The sequence below is a fragment of the Brassica napus genome, chromosome C7 (genome assembly GCF_020379485.1).
Source record: "Brassica napus cultivar Da-Ae chromosome C7, Da-Ae, whole genome shotgun sequence".
NCBI classification, from domain to species: Eukaryota; Viridiplantae; Streptophyta; class Magnoliopsida; order Brassicales; family Brassicaceae; genus Brassica; species Brassica napus.
In genome coordinates, this window is record NC_063450.1 from 46,152,395 (window position 1) to 46,173,183 (window position 20,789).

At 39.3% G+C, this 20,789-nt stretch overlaps 3 protein-coding genes across 3 annotated transcripts; all 3 read right to left on the minus strand.

Moving 5' to 3' along the window:
* Positions 1–5,400: 5,400 nt before the first annotated feature.
* LOC106434350 lies at positions 5,401–6,564 on the minus strand. The gene has a single exon (XM_013875193.1). The coding sequence runs from the start codon at positions 6,562–6,564 to the stop codon at positions 5,401–5,403; it is 1,164 nt and encodes a 387-aa protein (XP_013730647.1).
* A 3,671-nt stretch (positions 6,565–10,235) lies between these two features.
* LOC106434346 (probable aspartyl protease At4g16563) lies at positions 10,236–12,037 on the minus strand. The gene has a single exon (XM_013875190.3). The coding sequence runs from the start codon at positions 11,796–11,798 to the stop codon at positions 10,386–10,388; it is 1,413 nt and encodes a 470-aa protein (XP_013730644.1). The 5' UTR covers positions 11,799–12,037; the 3' UTR covers positions 10,236–10,385.
* A 678-nt stretch (positions 12,038–12,715) lies between these two features.
* Positions 12,716–20,424, minus strand: LOC106434351 (ABC transporter G family member 42-like). The gene is made up of 22 exons (XM_048762851.1): positions 19,395–20,424; positions 19,152–19,275; positions 18,982–19,055; positions 18,818–18,902; positions 18,585–18,744; positions 18,435–18,511; positions 18,304–18,357; positions 18,106–18,196; positions 17,438–18,021; positions 17,039–17,352; positions 16,807–16,967; positions 16,624–16,727; positions 16,362–16,515; positions 16,109–16,275; positions 15,723–16,031; positions 15,351–15,641; positions 15,187–15,270; positions 14,988–15,121; positions 14,688–14,915; positions 14,442–14,613; positions 14,118–14,372; positions 12,716–14,040 (listed from the first exon to the last, which is right to left on the minus strand). The coding sequence occupies exons 1-22, from the start codon at positions 19,670–19,672 to the stop codon at positions 13,774–13,776; spliced, it is 4,167 nt and encodes a 1,388-aa protein (XP_048618808.1). The 5' UTR covers positions 19,673–20,424; the 3' UTR covers positions 12,716–13,773.
* Positions 20,425–20,789: the final 365 nt, after the last annotated feature.

The window sequence follows — 20,789 nt, forward strand, 5'->3', positions numbered from 1 at the left end:
GATAACTCATTTATTAAAAAACTATATTTATCAAGTAACAAAAGACAATCACCTATAATTCTGTAGTTAACCAATATAAAATGTTTAAGATACGCAAAATTAAATACATAAAAGTGAATATTCATTATTTTATATCAAACCAATATGTTATTTATCATGTAAAACATAAAGTTGGATGTAACTTTTTGACTCTATGTGATATAATTATTGTTAGCCGTTAAGAATATTAGAGTTAAACAAAAAAATGATTAAGTTAGCATGTTAACCTCTTTCTTACAATCTAACAAACTATGTATAAGTTAATGATATCTATTGTTAACATTTTATCAGCCATTTTAAAAATCGACAACCAGCTTTGTAACAGCTAACTAAAGATGTATCAATTTACAATACTTTATGTGTAGTCTTTAATCAAAAAATTATCAGTTAATGTCAACATAGATTGCCGCACACATTGGGTACAACTACTCTCAATTGAAATATATGAGTTTTGATTCATCATTATCAATCACGTGAGGAACCACACTATCTTTGACAATACATTCATGAATTGGACGAATCTTTCTAGTATCTATGTGCCATTGAATCCCTTTAAAGCCTCCATATCATGTTCGAATTCAAGCAACCCGTCGGAGCGGCAACGTAGGGGATGTGACATATGGTGGTAGTGGAAGAAATATTATTTAGGATCGAGGAAAAAAAAAACAACAGAACTGAAGAAGAAATACAAAAATATTTATGTAAAGATATAAAAAAGATGAGATGTAGCTACAAAGTTCAAGAGGACACTGAGAGAGAGAAAGAAGAATGTGGTTAAGGGTAATATCGGATTATCAAAAAATCAACAGTACAAAAAAAGGGTGGTAGGGTACCTAGCTTTTTTTTTGTCATCTGTTAAAATATATTCATCATCAGAGAAGGTTACTACAAGATTTTCCCATCGTTACAGACTCATTTTCCAACCGAGCCTCTTTCTAGATCTCTACGGCATAACGCCAATAACTATATCCAAAAATTCAGTTTTGTTTCTCAAACCAAAAAACCACCAAAGAGATCAAACAGAGGGTAAAACTCTCTCACTGTCAAGCAATGTCCACAACCACCGAGGAGGACCTGTCGCCGCATAAGATTGAGTTCTAAGTTCCTTAGTCACGCTTTGTGCAATGAGAAAAGCCCCTCTGTTAGTTGGACGTTCTTCAACAACAATCCTCCATCATTCAATCCTTGCTAATCCGATCATCATCTCATGAATATGATATTTGAAAGATGGCCACGCTCTCGATCTAGTGATCATTTCAACTGTTGTGGAGTCCTCAACCGCAAATATGATCTTGTTTTTCCGATGACTTGACATGCTTTCGATTGCCCAGAGAACCGTCAAGTGGCGAGCTTCATCAAGATCTGCGGAGTTGAAGAAGGCTTTTCTGCTATGCATAAGGACAGATCCATGTTCGTTTCTTAAGATCCAAGCAGCTCCACCCATCTTCTTGTGTTTATCCCAGACCACTCCGATGTTGCATTTAAGCCACCCCGAAGGAGGTTGCGACCATCTCTTTTGTTTCACAGGGGCGAGAGACTTCTCCTCTTTTATCTACTCTTCCTCCTTGGCACGTGCCATAAACCAAAAATCAGCTCTTCTCTGGCTTTTTGAACCAACCTGTCTGCTTCCTTTGCTACTCCATCAAACACAACTCCATTTCTGTTTTTCCACAAAAACCAGATTATCCATGGAAACACACATACCATTTCCTTTGGAGCCACTGATTTTTCCTTCTGCTCAAGCAAGTGATGAAAATTGGAGAAGTATGATCTTTCGTCAAAGCCTCCTTGAGGTGTAGGTATATTCGCCAGAGCCCATACAAGTCTCGCAATAGGGCATGTGAAGATTATGTGGTTGACAGATTCACCTTGGTGACCACAAGTTTGGCACACAGGGTCCATCTTGATTCCTCTCTTTATGATCAGATCCCCCGCAGGGATAGCATTGCAAAGGGTTTTCCACATAAAAACTTGTATTTTTGGGGATGTAGCAGTTTTCCATACAGTTGCTTTTAGGATATTAAGCGATGGTTCTGCCACTGCTTCTCGAATCTCGTCCATTCTTGTCAAACGGTCCTTCAACAAGTAACCCGACTTGACAGAATAGCTTCCGTTTCTGTTATGCATCCATACCCAAAAATCACTCTCGTCAGTGATAGGCTTCATCTTCATAATGCTCTCGATATCTTGGTCGAAGAAGAGATCGCTTAATATACCAGGGTCCCAAGTTTTTGTGACAGGATCAATGAGACTGCAAACTTTAAGCTCCAAATCTACCAAAATGTTCTTCATAAGTGGTCTTCTCATTGGTTCTCCTACAATCCATTGATCCATCCAGACATACACTGACACTCCATCACCAACCTCTTTCCTTAAGCCTTGCAAAAGAAGATCTTTACCAAACTGAATACTTCTCCAAGCATAAGATGGTCGCGATCCCATAGTTGCTTCCAGGAACTCAGAGCTGTTATAGTATCTACTTTTAAAAATCATGGCAAACAAAGAATCTGGATACTGTAATAATCTCCACGCTTGTTTGGCGAGCAATGCTTGGTTGAAGTCCTGAATGTCTTTGAAGCCGAGTCCTCCTTGCTCTTTGGCTAAGCATAATTTGGTCCAGCTTAACCAATGAATTTTTCTTTTGTGTTCTAGAGAATTCCACCAGAAATCAGCCATTGCCCTAGTAAGATTCTCACAGGCTTGTTTAGTCAGCTTAAAACATGACATGGCATAAACTGGCATTGCCATAGCAACTGCTTTCAATAAAACTTCCTTACCCCCTTGTGATAGCAGTCTAGCAAAGTATCCAGAAAGTCTCTCTCTCAATCTGTCATAGATAAAAGCCAACATTTCTGTTTTGGAGCCACTGAAACATTCAGGCAAACCCAGATAGCACCTTGTACCTCCTTCATTTTCAATGCCAGTTGCTCTAACCTGATCTTTAATGCCTTCGCTCACCTTTGCACCAAATGTAATTGCAGATTTCTGTAAATTCACAAGCTGACCTGTAGCTTTACCATACTCCTCTAATAATCTCATCAGCTCTTTCGTCTGATTCTCCTCTGCTTTACAAACAAATAAACTGTCGTCGGCGAAAATCATGTGATCAACTACTGGACCCTCATTGGAGAATTTGATCCCTTGGATACTTCCTTGCTGTTCAGCCTTTGCTAGTAGATGGATTAAGCCTTCAGTACAAAGCACAAAGAGGAAGGGCGACAGAGGATCTCCTTGTCTAAGACCCCTCTCCGGTTTTATCTTTCCGTAAGGTTGATTGTTGATCAAAGCTGAGAAAGTTACCGACGAAATGCAGAACATAACCCTGTCGACCCACATTTTATCGAAGCCCATTGCCAACAACAAAGCATTCAAGTAAGACCATTCCACTCTGTCGTAAGCTTTCGACATATCTGACTTGATTGCCATGTAAGAATTTGAGAACTTGTCGTTCGTTCTCAAAGCATGGATGATTTCGTGAGCAACCAGAATATTGTCGGTTATTAATCTCTCTTCAACGAACGCAGATTGCGATTGAGACACCAAAATAGGAAGCATGGGTTTGAGCCTGGTTACAATAATGTTGGACACAATTTTATACAACACCGAACAGAGACTGATAGGTCTCAGGTCCGACATCAGCACTGGGTCCTCTATCTTGGGTAACAAGCATAAGAGAGTGTAGTTCCAGTCCACCGGGAAGGTACCATTCATGAAGAAACTCTGGACTTCTGCAGTAACCTGAGCTCCGATCACCTCCCAATATCTTTGAAAGAACAGGCCTGTCATGCCATCAGCCCCTGGTGCAGTACTTCCTTTTATAGTAAAGACCGCTTCCTTGACTTCCTCTTTAGACACTGGTCTTACTAGATCTTCATTCATCTGTTGGGTAACCCTTGACTCGAAACCTTGAAAGAAATCTGAAAAGGTATCAGGGTTTGTGGATTTGAACAAATTCTGAAAATAGGCAGCGGCAACATCTCCTTTTTCTTTCTCCCCAAATTGTTCAGTGCCATTAGAGTCGATCAATTTATTGATCCTCTTTTTTCCCCTATTATACTTGACCGATGCATGATAGAACTTAGTGTTTGCATCCCCTTTAGTAGCCCATTTTTCTTTGCTCTTTTGACTCCAGAACAGCTCCTCTTCTTTATAGGCCTGCACCAATTCTTTCTTCATCCAAATCAGTCTAGGTGTTGATGGAAACATACATGACTGTTCCATCTCCAAGCTCTGCTGTAAGTTCCTGATCTTATCTCTAGCGTTAAGAGATTCCGTCCTTTTCCATTTGCTGATTTTCTTTCTGCAAATCTTCAGCTTGTCATAGACTGAGACTTCAAAGAAAGGATGATTTGTCAGCCATGCTTTTTTAATAGTTTCAGTGACCACCGGTTTGGATATGAAGCGACAATCAAATATGAAACTTCCTCTATACAGGTTTGGCTTTGGGTCAAGAGAGACCAAAACCGGACGATGGTCTGATCCTCTTTTATCCAAAAAAACTTGTTTCGATTTTGGGAAGTAGTTGAACCACACTTTATTTCCAAAACATCTGTCCAACTTGCTCTGAATGCTATGGATACCCCTGATTCCACCCCAAGTGAAGCTGTTGCCAATGCCAACCAGTTCCGATAGCTCACAAGCCTCTAGCATGTTGTTGAAGTCGGTGAAATTAGACTCACTTAGCCTTGGACCCCCTGATTTTTCTCCATTATTTCTTATGGCATTGAAATCCCCCACTACACACCAAGGTGCTTTACGGTTTACTCCAAACCTTGATAACCTTTCCCACACCTTAGGTCTTTCTCCTCTAACAGATTCGCCATATACACATGACACAAAATAGCGTAGATATCCGGGTCTAATAGAAAAGTCTAAAAGATGCTTGTCAACAAACTTAAATTCAATATTTACAGAATTCATCCACATGAGTGCTAAACCTCCGCTGTACCCAACCAGATCCACTGTATATATCCTGTCATAGCCTAGCCACTCTTGTAAATCAACGAGAACATCACGCTTGTTTTTAGTTTCCATCAAGAACATAACATCAGGGAAATGATCACGCTTCAATTCCCTTAGACGCGGAATCACCAAATCTTGTTCACGGCCCAAGCCTTGGCAATTCCAACTCAGAAGCGCCATTAGATATTGGACGGTCCCTCATTTGGGACCACCATTGGCTTCTTACACCGCGCAGAGTTTTGAGATGTCTCCACATCAGAAGAAACTTTCCTTTTAGCGCAAGCTGTCAATTTGTTCTTACTCTGCAGACCTTCCTCGTGCGGACCTTTGATTGTCCCCTTTCCATTGAGCTTTCTCTTGAACGTTCCAGGTCTTCTTCTCTGTTTAGCCTTTCTCTGTTTAACTATACTGAGAGAAGCTGGCTAAGGCGACAGGTTCATGCACCATTTGCTCTGATTGTATCGATTCTAACCTTCCAACCAAGGACATTGCTCTTCCAGCTCGAATCGCTCCACCCATCAGCTTATCTTGTTCAGTCCTTTCTTGAATCTCAGTGTGCTTTTTCTGATCTTTAAAATCAAACACCACGCCCTTACCCTTATCCAGCTTAGTAGCGAAGATAGGGGCTGGCTCCAACCTAAGCACAGCTTTCTGTCCCAAAGGATCATGCTCCAAATCCTTTAGGGAGTTTATGATTCTTTCTTTCCTTGCCATCTGTTCTGGACCATTTGCTGTAAGAAGATATTGACGCATTCCTTCCAGAACTTCTTCAGCAATTTTCAGTCTCCCCGTAGCTGGGTTAACTCCTACTTGGCTTTCCTTTATCACACCGAAAAGAGGGTCTGATTCTTTGATTATCGGAGCCGGAGATAATGCGATTCTCTGAGTAACAGAAGTCTCCACATCTTCAGACTGAGACACCTTTTTTCTATCAAAAGGACAGTGGTCTTGATCATGCGTCAGTCGTTGGCAAGTGTAGCATCGCTTTTGAATACGCTCGTAGTCGTAAAGGATGCTTACGACTTCTCCTCCAAGCAAAGTCACTTTCTTTGCTCTTCTGAGAGGTTTTGTGAGATCAAATCTGACCTTCACTCTGACATAATCAGTGGTCTGAGGTTTGTCTGGATCAAAGGCCACTACTATCACCATACCGGCAAAATCTCCTAGAGCAGTGAGGGCTTTGGAAGTGTAGTGATTAACCGGTATGTTCCGCATCCGAACCCATACCTCAATGAACTGTAGATAGTCAGGAGGAGGTTTAGCTACCCATCTTTCGGTCGCCAGAGACCATTGATTGAAAGAATGAACTCCTCTCTCCAAGATGTCCACTAGGTCTTGCTCATACTTGAAAATAAACTGGAACCTATCTTTGGATAAAGCAATTCCTTGAACTCTCTCATAAAGTTGCCATTTTCTCGGCATATCCTTTATGAGGTCAGACATCTTCTGTTCCCTGGGGTTGAGAAGACGACCAACGAGGCTGAGACAATTTCTTGCGGTAGAATAGTACTCCGGAAGATCTGGCATAATGAAGGGTTCATCATCTTCTTCTTCCATCGTCATTTTAGACATCGCTTTGTCTATGAACTTGCTGGCTATCTTGATGGATCCCTCGTTGTTCCTGCACCCACCATCACCACTGAAGACACGACAATGGTGAATCAGGAACACACACGCTGGAAACGCCAAGACAAGTTGGTGTACAGCGCCTTGCTTGGCTCGATCTCACCTAACATTCACCTAATATTGGCCCTACGCATTCGCACCAGCTACGTATCTCATTAACAGATTACCTACACCGGTTCTATCCATGGAGACTCCATATCAAAATCTGTTCCAGCGACAACCAAACTACAACAACCTCAAGATCTTTGGATGCCTATGTTTTCCTTGGCTCCGGCCTTACAATTCTCATAAGCTCGACGACAAGTCAAAACGATGTGTCTTTCTTGGATACTCATTAACTCAAAGTGCCTATCTATGCCTAGAAGACGATACTAACCGGCTGTATGTCTCAAGGCATGTCCAGTTCGACGAAACTTCCTTCCCATTCAAGAAAACCCAACCATCAAAACTTCCATCTCAAACATCAGAACCGGAAACCTCTTGGATCCCGATTGTCACCCCTCTTCCTCATAAAGCTCCGTCTCCGTCACAACCCACTCCCATGGCGCCCCTGAGCTCGGACCTTCACATGTCAACACCTCCGGTGGCGACATCATCGCAATCTGCGTCGGCGAATTCATCGGGGACTCCTCCACCGTCAAACCAAAACTCAGGTGTTTTAATTCCTAACTCTATTTCTCAAATTCCTGGCCCAATTGAACCTGACCCTAGTTCGACATGCCCATTACCACAAAACCCATTACCACAAAACCCATTATCACAAAACCAAATACCAATTACTCTAAATGTCCAACCAGCCCAACAAACCCAAAACGTAAACCAAATATCTATGACCAATCCAATTTCACCCCCACCAGCAAACACGTCATCGTCTTCCCAACCTGAAACACAACCTTCGCAACCCGTTCTTCCTGTATCAAACCCGAAAATGACCACAAGATCCCAAAACAATATCCGCAAACCAAATAAGAAATACACCCTCTCTGTCCAAGCCAAACCCAAAAACAAATCCGAACCAACAACCATACACCAGGCCCTGCGAGATTCGAGATGGAGAGCTTCCTGTAATGAGGAATTCAATGCCCAAATTAAAAATCGAACATGGGACTTGGTTCCACCTCCGCCAAATCAAAATATAGTCTCATGTCGTTGGCTTTTTACCACTAAATATTTTGCTGATGGTACAGAGGAACGGCCAAAGTCGCGACTTGTAGCCCGGGGTTTCACACAACAATACGGAGTGGATTTTGCGGAAACATTCAGTCCAGTGATCAAAACTACAACACTGAGAACTGTTCTTGGAATTGCCGTCACCAAAAACTGGTCTCTTCGTCAACTAGACGTTAACCATGCGTTTCTTCAAGCACGGCTGTCTGATGAAGTATACATGACACAGCCACCAGGTTTCGTCGACAAAGATCGCCCTAACTACGTCTGTCGACTCAATAAGGCTATCTATGGCCTTAAACAGTCGCCTCGTGCTTGGTACAAGGAGCTCAAACAATATCTACTATCTCTTGGGTTTCGGAACTCGATGGCAGACACATCCCTTTTTGTTCTGCGATTACAAAACCATATTGTCTATCTCCTTGTTTACGTTGATGATATAATCGTTACAGGAAGCAGTGACATTATGATCAACAATATCATCAATTCGCTTGGTCAGCGGTTCTCAATTAAAGACCTCGGCAAGCTTCACTACTTTCTTGGCATAGAAGTCACCCACACACAGCAAGGCTTACATTTGATGCAACGAAAATACACAGTCGACCTCCTCACCAAGACCAACATGCTCGACGCAAAGCCAGTCCTCACTCCCTTAGCCACTTCGCTAAAGCTAACATTACATACATGAGCTCCGTTACAAGACGCAACCGAGTATCGTACTGTCATTGGAAGCCTTCAATATCTGGCTTTTACACGCCCAGATATAGCGTATGCAGTCAATCGCCTTTCTCAGTTCATGCATAGACCAACGGAGGATCATTGGGCTGCTACAAAAAGAGTGCTTCGCTACCTCGCTGGTACTATCTCTCATGGGATTCTCTTAAAACGCCACAATCCTCTGTCCTTACATGCCTATTCCGATGCGGATTGGGCTGGCGACACTGATGATTTTGTCTCCACCAATGCCTATGTTATCTACTTGGGCAGCCATCCTATCTCGTGGTCATCAAAGAAACAAAAGGGAGTTGCTAGATCATCTACAGAAGCGGAATACAGATCAGTCGCAAACACTGCGTCCGAAGTCAGATGGGTATGTTCATTACTTTCTGAACTTGGAATCCAAATACCTGCCAAGCCTGTCATCTACTGCGACAACATTGGAGCAAGATATCTCTGCGCCAATCCAGTTTTTCACTCGAGGATGAAACATGTTGCTTTGGATTATCACTTCATACGGGAACAGATAGAGTCTGGCCAGCTTCGGGTAACACATGTTTCTACAAAGGAACAACTGGCTGATGCCCTGACAAAACCCCTGCCAAGAACACCTTTCCTGGATGCAACTAACAAGCTTGGAGTTGTCAAGGCCCCTCCAGCTTGCGGGAGCGTATACATGAATATGTAAATAAGGGACTTAAGTGTAATTAACTTCCTAAGTACCCTAGATACTCTGATGTATATATACTCCTATCTCGTTAATAATAATAGACAAGCTTCTAAACCTATACCGAGTACGAGAGCTCGTGACTTAAGAGAACTCTCGCTCGACAAAAGAAACGACCATGAAGATTATAACCATTCCCATGATTATCAAATCATTATACTTCTATAGTGATTAAAGACGTCCTCCACCGTTTAGTTATTAAAGGAGAAGAAAAGCAGATGCGTTACTTTATGTATTCTTCACAAAGCAAATATATATTCATATTTGTTAATGCTAAGAATCTTATAGAAAATAGTAACAAACTTCGATCATGTCAATGACACGTGCTCTTCTTCAGATGATACGACCTAATGAGATCATATTAAGATAGATCGAGTTATTTGAATATATCATTTATACATAAACGACCTCTCATTCAAGAACCGACAAAGCCGACGTATCGTTCGAGATCGATGGAAACGACTTCCCGCTCGACACCGATGAAAACGACATCTTTTTCGAGATGATGATAATCAAACTACGTTGTGTTCTGAGGATATTGTCCTCCATAGAATTTTTCCCTCCTTATTTTTACAAAGAACCACAATCAAATACTTAGTATGGGTTTTAGGATCCACAATATCTAGTACAAATCCTTTTATTTGAACCCTCGAAACTGAAAGAAAAAGGTTCCTTTTTATATATTTTACTTTTTTTATATATGTTACTTTTGGCACACATGGATATCTTTTTTATATGTTTGTTTCACATCAAAGACTTTATTAAAATAGTATTATAGTTAGTGGAATATATAATGGGCTGGTTTGGTTATTTTTTGCCGATGGACATCGACGTGGTATCAGTATCACTGTATTAGCATCCATCTTCTTTTGTTTTCGATAATGCACACAGCCTAAATGCTTCATATGTTAGTTTCCATCGTCCACAAGGACCACAACTTTAGCATCCAATTAATTACAAATCAAAATTTTAAATTTTATTTTTACTACTTTATATATTGGTTTGATTTGAAATTTATAATTTTCTTATATACAGTATTTCTCATAGTTTACTAACATTTAACAACTTTTATATATCTGGAAAAGAAATTAAATCATAAATTGGTTTAATTTTAAAAAGTCAAATTTCCAAATTCACCCCTGGAAACTCACGGGCTGCACTTCTTCCTCGCGAACCCAAACCTGTCATTCTCCAAATCATACTCCACGTGATAGTTCTGTTGCTGAAAGCTCCCGAGAATAATCGCCGGACCACTCCGACCACCAGTGGAACTAACGGTGTTATCAGAAACCACCGTCAAACAAACGTTATCAACGCTTCCGACAAGCGTAAAGTAATTAGACAACGGCAACTCCATTTTCGCTCCACCTTTGAATACGAACGTTAACTCCGGCACCGTCACTGATCCCTTGCCGGAGATGTTAAAGCACGGCCCAAGTCCGGTGATCTTCTCCAACTCCTTTTCTCGGCTGTAATTCGACATCTGCGTCGCGAACTCCTCAGCAACGAGCTCGAAAACGGGCCGCTCCATGAAAGTGAACGTGGATCCGGAATCGACGATGGATCCTCCGTTTCCGTCGGGTCCCGGCGCTAAGAGCTTGTAGGGAATCTTCACGCGCTTGCTTCCGACGAAGATTCGCCGGAGACTGAGGTAGTAGTACTCAAGAAACGCAGCGTTGGCGGAGACCTTCGGGTTGTTTCGAAACGGCGTGTAGCTGAGACCCGGAGTTTTCGACTCGGTTTTATGACCCGACCCGGTATCCAGATCCAGATCGGTGCTCACGTTCGTGTCGTCGAATCTACGGGAGACCAAGCAATGCGAGAATCTCTTGAGGTTCATCTGCGAAGGAAGCGATTCGGGTCCTCGTCCAAACCCAGCGATACCAGCGGGTTGTCGGGTCGAGAGAATAGAGCATCCGATGACGAAATCGGGCACGGTTAGATCCGCGAAATTAAGCTTTTCGGATAGTAAAATCCCAGCAGTTGATCCTAATCCGTATCGGAGAATGTACGGTGGACAAGCGACGGTGCAGTTACGGGTACTCGGGTCGCATCCTCTGCATTTAACATTGGATCCGAATAGGAATCTGCATTTCGGATTCTGACACCCGATAACCCGCGACGAGGAAGAGTCCTTAGGGACAAATCTAATGGTCCGGGTCGGATCCAGACCCGGGAAATTGCATCCGGAGCAGAGATACCTTGAGGTGCAAGGGAACCAGACGAGGCTGCTTCCGGTGTCGAACACGAAAGGGATGGTTTGCGACGGCGTGCCGAAGCTGAGAGATACGGAATATCCGCCGTAGCTTTTAGGAGTAAGAGGGGATTTCACGGCGTCGGCGGAGGAGGCGGAGAGGGAATCTTCGTTGGGTTTGATGGAGGTGGGTTGTTTGAGCTGTTGGGCTCTGGCGATGGAGGAATCGGCGAGACGGCGGAGAGCGAGGTGAGCGTCGTTGTTGGGTGATTGGTCTGTGGAGTGGGAGAAAGGAGAGAGAGGTAATGTGACGGCGGAGACGACGGTGAGGAAGATAAGGAAGTAGAAGAGAGGAGGAGAAGCCATTTTTGTGTGTTTGTGTTGCTCTGTTTTGGCTTGGTGGCTTATGGGTTAAGTAAGAAGAAGGAGAACGAAGAAGACAAGAGTGGAAAGTGGAAAAGAAGAGCAACGAATGGGTGATAAAGTGGAGTATCATGTTCCATCTCTGCGACTTTCTTCTTCCTTTTATGAAAATAATAAAGAAAGAAAAATCTATTACAAATGTGCTTGTCGTTACAGAGGAAACTTACCCCTATAGGTGGAAATGTTTTCTTTTTGACGTCGACTTGATGCGTGTAGAGATCGAGAGAAACCAGCCAATATGTTTTTTTTTATGAAAACATTATTTGAATCGAATTTATAATGCATTATACGAAATTATGGGTTGATAATGATTATACTATTTGATACACAACTACTGAAATCCATGTACTGATTTTTAAATACTCTTTTTTTTTTTTTTTTTTTTTTTTGCTTATGTAGTTTTTGCGTTTAAATTGATACGAATTTGAAGAGAGTAATTATGTACCTCGACGTTAGAAATCAATTGACCAAACAACGCATGTTGAGTATAATATGTGTGACAGTGTGAGTAATCAACTACTTTTATATTTTGTTGACCCTTATAAACTATGTGACTTAAAATTTTTAGAAGTGGCACAGTGATAAAACAATTCTAAGGGTTTTCCTTGCAAACAAGTCACCTAGAAGGCAGAACGATATTGGCGAAGAATCAATAGAATCAGTGATGACAATTATGAACTTGAAACAAGTGAATTGGCCATATAAGTAACCATGTCAAGCCAAGTAATATTTAGGTTTACAATATAACAAACATGTACCAACAAAACATATAATTATAGTCATCTGAAAGTGGATTTCTTCTTTTTGACTTCTTATTTCATTGTTAAAGTTGATTAATTACTAAGTATATATTTAAATTTGCGTAGGTAATGTTTTAGAGTGGTAGATAGTATATTTGTAAAATATTACTCCTGTTTAAAATGGTAAATATACGTAAGAAATGCTTTAGAGTAAAGTAATATTTTTGGAAGATTTTTCCAATTTTGCTCTTTGTCGTTTGCCAAACTTCAAATATCAGTGTCAAGCCTCTTTGGTTACCGTTGGCTGGTGTAAATGTGAACACATGAAATGAGAAAGACTTTTGATGAAATTAGCCGTTTGGGTTTACAAAATTATAATGCAATCATGCAACTATTGCTAGTGTAGCCAAAACATTGTTTTTCTTTTCTTGGCAATTTTTTTCTGACGTCATACATTTAATTTAAATTTTGAAAGTGTAGAATAATATCAATTGCATAGGACAACAGTTAGTATTATTTTGAATCCTTTTACATTCTTTTGCCACAGCTTAACTTGCATAAATACGTCTGTAAGAGCTTTCCTAGTTAAACTCATTCCGATATGTTTTAATGTTTTTACACCTATTCTAATCAGGAGTTGTGTTGTTTCACCTAAAGGCTTGCCTTTGGAAACAACATTGCTCGTATTGGAGAAACCCTTCTCATAATCTTACTCACATAGTCTTCATGTTCCTCAACTCTACGTTATGTGGCCTTCTCTTCTGGCAAAAAGCTAAGGACATGTAAGTCTCTTCTCTCCATTTTGAAATATGATTGTGTACCATTACCAAAGGGTTCCAAAAACGTTTTGCTTACTAAATCTACTGAACCTGAGTTTTCTAAATGCCAATACACTCTTCTTCATACTGAACCTGTGAACTGCATTTGCCAACGGAAGCCTACTATAAATCATTGCTCTGTATATATGATTGTGCAGGCATTGAAGTTTCTCATACTCCATTCAAAGTTTTGAGTTCTTTTTTTTTTCTTCATGTGAGTCACTTTTCTCTTTGAATGTTTACATACTGAGCCGTTGTTTTTTTTAAGGCACAACTATGACAGATTTAGAAAGCTTTAACTAATTTATTTTCTAAATTCCAAAACATTACTAAACCTACCAACGAAACATTTAGAGTAAATCACTTCTTTTGGAAATTGAGTTTACCGATGAAGAATGCGAAAAGAGAAGCCAAGAGAATGGGGAAGGCAATGAGAACGATAGCTACAAGAGCCAAAGAATCATATCTGAAACCAAAATAATCTTCCACGAAATCTGAAACCTTCTTCTTCTCTCCAAATGCTATTACCTCTTTCTCCATATCACCATACTGAGATGTGAGCAATCCATTCAAAACCCATGACGTAGGGCTCAAGTAATACATCCATATCCACCATTTCGGAATGCTCTGCATATCAATCAACAAAACTCTCATGCATTTGTATCTTTTTATCTTTCTATTGGTAAGAGGTGTGAGGTACTTACAGGTTTTGGAATGACATAACCGGCGAAGAGATTGACCATTGAGTAGAAACCCGAACGGAGAGTAAAAGCAACGTGAATGTTTGGGGTGATGACGACTAAAAGCATGCCAAAGTAGTTGTAAATGAGCAACGTGCAGAAGACTGCATAGAAGCTCCAGAACACTTTGTACACCGAGAAGTAATAGCCAACCATAGGATACAAGATTACCACACATAATATAGACTGGACTAATGAGTATGGAATCTCAACCAACACCTACAAAAGTTAAGGCTTCAGTTTATCTGTTACTCCCTGTATGGATTTGATTTGAGAAAATGTGTTGACCTGTGCAAGGGAGTACGCCCATGAGGTGTACATTTGAGAAAATCTTTCGCGGTAGAAGACATTTCTTTCGGTTGCAATGCAGAACAACACTGTTGAGCAATTGTTCATTCCAGTGAAAAGAACCACCGTGTACATTGAGCCCAATACATTGAAAAGATCTTGTTGAGTGTTTCTGCAATGAACATGGGTTAACACAAAGTTTGAGAGAAAACAAACTTAAAGAAAGTTGAGAGGGAAGAGAGTAACATTTTCTTAGCCTTTTGCCAGAACAAAACGCCACAGATCACAGAGGTAAAACACATGAAGAGGATGCGAGTGAGATTGTAGGAAGGGTTTCTCCAATAAGAGAGTTGTTGTTTCCATAAGCATGCCTTGAACTGTTCCCAACCGGTTTGAGCATATCGCGTCGAGGAGGTTAGTTCTTGTGTTTCTGAAGATGTACCTCTCATTTGCAATATTACTATGTTGTTCTCCCTAATAAACAAAAAAAAAACAAAGATAAGCAAGTTTCAAACAAAACAACAACCCAAGTGTTTATAGACTTACTTAAACAAAGAAGATTCCTTGTAGATTTGAGCCAAATCAACACCAAGTTTGTCTTCTGATGATCTAGAAGTAATGTCTAGTAACCAAGTTGCTGGATTAGTGTTCTCTTTCATTTCCGGAACTCCAGGAATTCTCTGTAGTTAAAAATACTGTTGTAAATAATGAAAAAACAGTTTTAGTATATCTTGTGGAAACTTACCATAAAGTATTCAATAACATTGCTTGAATGTTGTCCAAGAGGTCCATGATAGATAATCCTTCCTCCATTTTTCATCAAAACCAGCTACAGTTGAATGTCACATAATGTACTCTTAGAAAAGAGACTTTTAAAATGGGGATGTGTGCTATTTTCACTATTGCTACCTCATCAAAAGCTTCAAAGATATCAGTTCCCGGTTGGTGAATGGTGCAAACAACAGTTCTGCCAGTCTCTGTGATGTTCTTCACAGCTCTCATCACAATCGCAGCAGCTCTTGCATCTAATCCTGTGGTTGGTTCATCCATGAATATGATTGAAGGATTGGCAACCAGCTCCACAGCTATAGTTAGTCTCTTGCGTTGTTCTGTTGTTAAACCGCTAACTCCAGGAAGTCCTACTAGGGAATCTTTAATGTCCTCCAGCTCTATCGTCTCAAGAACTTCCCTGACTATTGCCTATAAGAAAAATCAAGAAAATTCTCAGACAAGTGAGAGCTAAAAGGATACAATCATTTTTGTTTTCAAATTATGGCTTACCCTTTTTGTTTCTGAGTTGATGGTAGAAGGAAGTCGAAGCCAAGCAGAGTATTCCAAGGACTCCTCTATGGTTAAATTAGGAGAGTGAATATCAAATTGCTCACAGTAACCTGAAACCCTTGCAAATGTTTCTTGAACCTTACGGTAACCACCTACTTGGATCTCTCCTTCAATGTCACCGCGTGTTTTCCTTCCAGAAAGAACATCCATCAGAGTCGTTTTACCAGCACCACTCACACCCATTAGAGCAGTGAGAACACCAGGCTTGAATGCGCCTGTAACGTTAGAGAGAAGCTGCACCTTCTTGCCCTTTAGCATAAATAAAAAGTTTAAACTCTTGTCTTTTGTTAAAAGGGTTCAAAGAAGTTCGTAGATACTCAGTTTACCTGAGGAGTTTGGACGAAATAACAGACGTCTTGAAATGTGAAAGTTAGGGGTTTGAAAGGTAATGCATTTTTGGACTGGGAAGCAATTTTAGAACTAGACTTATTATGGCTTCCAGAACTTTGAGTGTTATCATCACCAGACACAATCGCACGAGACCTATTTGAAGCTGAAATTTAAGGAAGATCAGTCCTCATATGCGTATACTAACTTCTATCACTCATATATTATATAAAGGATGTTTTGTGAACTTACTCTTTAGAAATGTCAAAGCCAGTACAAATACAATATTGAAGAAGAATGCGAAGCCAATTAAAGCACCAAATACACTCCAGTAAGATTGATCACCAAAGTTCAGACCTCGAGCATCAAGAACTTCTTCCCCTAACGTTCTGTTTCCAGATGTTGTCTAATGGTAACAAAGAGATGATACAAATCAATAATGAGATGATAAGGATATATAATGATCTAAAAATTAGTTAGAAAAATGTGAAAGTTTTCTAAAGAATTGGTTTACCTGACTCCACCGTGTCGAGAAAAATTCATTTGTGGTTAGACCAATCTCAGCATATGACAACGGAGACAACCAGAAACCCCACTGAAGCCAAGCAGGCATGGACGCTGAAACATAACAGAACAAGCTACAATGAATCCTCCAAAAATTTATTATGAAACTGGTGTCCCAAGTAACAAGACTTACGTTTCCGAAGGACGAATCCTCCAAATAATGAGAGAAGCACTACAGAGACTGTTCCAACTGTTGTGGCAAGAACGAAATCTCGAAAGGTGGCAGCTATAGCACGGAACATTGATATACATGAAAGGTGTAAAGCAAAGAAGATCAAGAACTGGCGAAAAAACCTGAAGAAAATAAAATTGAATTAGGAGATAAATTTCTTGAATTGTACAAAACATGTTGTGAATGTTGTTACCTGCCAATATCAGGACTATAACCAATGACATAATATGTCAACGAGGTCCAGAGAAATGCTTCAAGAAATGAAATGGGTATCTTTAAAATAGCTGAAGGAACTGCATATGCCCAAGCAGGATAAAAGTACAACTCTTTCTGCTTGTAGAACACTGAAAGCCTTGAGATTGTTAGTGTTAGTTCTGGAAGTCCATCGGCAAGCATTTTAAAGATTGAAAAGAACAAAGAACCCATAAGATAATTAGCATGCACTAGATCTCTTTTAGACCCAGTCCTTAGATAAACGGTCATTGTAATAGATCCAATGCAAATCAACTGCATTAAAAGGGTAAAAAAGGTTTAAGCATGTAATGGTTAAAACAAGTATAGATTTTCTGGTAAAAAAAATACAAGAACTTACGAGTCCAGACTTGAATACATAAACAAAAGAGTTTCTTTTCATCAGAAGGAACTCTCTCCTTGAGCAAGCTTTTAGCATCTCCCAGTTACTAAGTGAGTATTTACTTGAGCATAAAGCATCTTTCTGAGCCTGAGACTTGTCATGTGTCTTGGAGAGTTCCTCTTGTTGTTGTAACCCAAGCTCAGACTTTTTGAACCTCTCAATAAATGAGTCAATGGAGACATAACAATATGGTTTGTCTATGTGACACCAATACTGTTCTTGATCTTTCCTTGAGATAACCTCCTGAAGAAATTCAGCAACAGATTTTCTTGTTGGACATTTAAATCCACAATCCTCAAAGAATCTACAAATATAATCCCTTGGACCAATGTAGATTATCTTTCCTTCTCCCATAAGAATCACATCGTCGAAAAGCTCAAACGTTTCTGGTGCAGGCTGAAGCAGTGAAACCACTATGGTTCCTTCAGACAGAAGTGCATAATGTCGGAGACAAGATACAATCTGGAACGTTGTTGAGCTGTCCAAACCATTGGATATTTCATCCATGAACAGAGTTTTGATTGGACCTACGATTGTCTCACCTGCAGTAGATAACAGATACATACCAAATATGAAGTTTGTCTTGAAAGACATTAGAACCAATGTGCATGTGAATGCTTAAGTACCTGTAGTTAATCTTCTCTTTTGGCCACCAGATATTCCTGGTCTTGAAGTATCTCCAACGCGTGTATCTGCACAGAGACTGAGTCCTAGGATCTGATAATAATAATAAAACAGATGCATAAATAACTTCTGATAGTGTTTCAAAAAAAAATACATAAAAATTAATAACTTCTGATAAGAAGAGAATGAAAGTACCATACCTTTAGGATATAATCAGTTTGCAGATTAGTTTTTGAACCTTCAATAGAAGCTGCCTGTCATGATATAGAGTTTTTATTACTTGTAATTAGAATTCATATTATATTCATATGTATGCATCATAGTTTTGTACCTTCATGTATGCATCTATATCAGGATCCGGAACTATTCCTTTGAGTTTCTCCCTTCTACTAATCTCTTTCATAGTTTCTGTTAAGGTCACAAAAAATTAATGCGACAAGAACTCAACAAAAAGAAATATTTGGATAATTGTTTTCCTCACCTAAACGGTTTCCTGTGCCTTGAAAACATCCTGAAAAATCGAGTGTCTCTCTCACAGTAATATCTGGAATGTGTAGATCATTTTGACTTACATAATTTGATGTTTTTTCAGGAACAAACTCTGATAATAAGTGACCGTTGTAACTAACGTTTCCTGTAGTCTGTAATGTGGAAGGAACTCATATGATTTGTGAACAAAACATTGTTTCAGTGTTTGAATTAACAAAAAAAAACCTTCAAAGAATGGTCGAGTCTTCCAGCTAGTGCGAGTAGCAGAGTGGTTTTACCACAACTAGGAGGACCAAGCAACAAAGTCATTCTGCAAACAAAACCAAAACGTTTCTGTCTTTGTAAAGAAAGCAAAAAATTAATGAGGAAGTGTTGTTGCAAGAATCTACCTCTTAGGCCTTACGATACCACTGACGCCATTCAAGATGCTTATGTTTTTTTCTTTCTTTAAACACATGACTCTCTGTCACAAACATCACCATTATGCATATAATTAATTACAAGAAGTCCAAGATTAAGATGTTAACGTGGAAACTTAAAAGGATATAGTCTCACTTACAGATATTCTGCTTGCAATAGCATTCCAAAGAGTTGGGATGGGCTTTCCATAAACTACCTCACACTCTGCTTCCACAAAAAGATCACTGAACCTCACTTCAATCGTCGGTAACTCAAGACCAACCCTACAAAATATACATGAGATTAATATAGAGAGCAATAATATTTACATTTTCTAACATATAAACATGAAACAAGGAACATAACCATAATAAAAAACATAGTCTTGAACCTTGAAACTTACTCATCGATTCTGTTTTTGATTTTCTGCAATAACCTGAGGTTATCATCCTCAACATGTCTAATGAGCTCATCAATAAAGAGATGTCTATCAAGATCTTCAAGTTTAGAAACATCCATGACTCGTCTCTCGTTTCTCCTTCCTTGTTTATCTCTGCTCCAGAACAGAGCAGTAGTGATCCTTTCAAACGTTGGTAATCTCTCAATATCAGCCCACTGAGAGCGAACCTCCTCATCACCAACATTACCATTTTCATCTCGAGCTATTTGAGGCTTTGTCATTATTGGAAAAAAAAATATTCCCAAAAATATTCTACGTTACAGAAGAAGTTATATAGAGAAATGATCACAACCCAAGTGGGGGCTTCACGATATGGGCAGAAGTTAGAGGTCTTAATGCGAAGTCCCACGAGCATGGATCAACTCTGAACAAAACAAGAAAATAAATGAATAAAAAGAAATTGGGTGAGCGTTGAAAAAAAAATTAAAAAATGGTGCAGTGTTTGGAGAGATTCTCTATGATTTGGAGAAAAGATTCAATGATTGCGGCTGGAATCAACGAGGGTTCTTACTTCTTACAGTTGGAAGTAAGTACCTATTTTGTGTAGTTCTTGTCTGCTTCAAACAAGATAGTTTACCAAGAATCGGGTTTGATTTGAAGAGCAGTTGAAACATGGAAAGTGGAACATGGCATGTCAGACACTAAATCATATTCAACCCAACTATTTTGGGAGAAAACGATCTTCAAGGGTACAACACATCAAACTCCATAAATAGGATAATAATATATAACAAAAGAGTTGCTTCTGGCCAGAAGATATCTATGATATTGCCATGCCACACAGCCTGTCGAATGAGAGAGGGAACCGTGTTAATTGGTTGACTACGTAAGAATAAATATAACGACGGATCCTCCGGGCTGCTTGATTCCCCAAACATGTTAGACGTGTAATGGTCAGAATAATATATAATTGTTTGATTTGCTAAACGTGTAGGATATGATTTTGTGATATTTATGAAATATACAAAAGGACTTCTATATATATATATTAATAATATGTATGATATACCAATAACGTACAGAGCTTTTACAAAAGAACTTCTATATATTAATAATATGTATGATATACCAATAACAGAGCTTTATATATATATATATATATATATATATATATATATTAATTAATAAAGCTTTATACAGTACAATTTTTATAAATTAATAATTTTGGGACTATGATAATTTATTAATTTATAGAATTACTAATTTAAAGATTTTTTTTTCATTTTTAGACTTATATTTTTTAAAATATTTTATGTTTAAATGAAGGAAAAAAATATATTATTTTGTAATATTATATATTAGTTAAAACTTTATATATTTGAATTTCATCCATTTTTA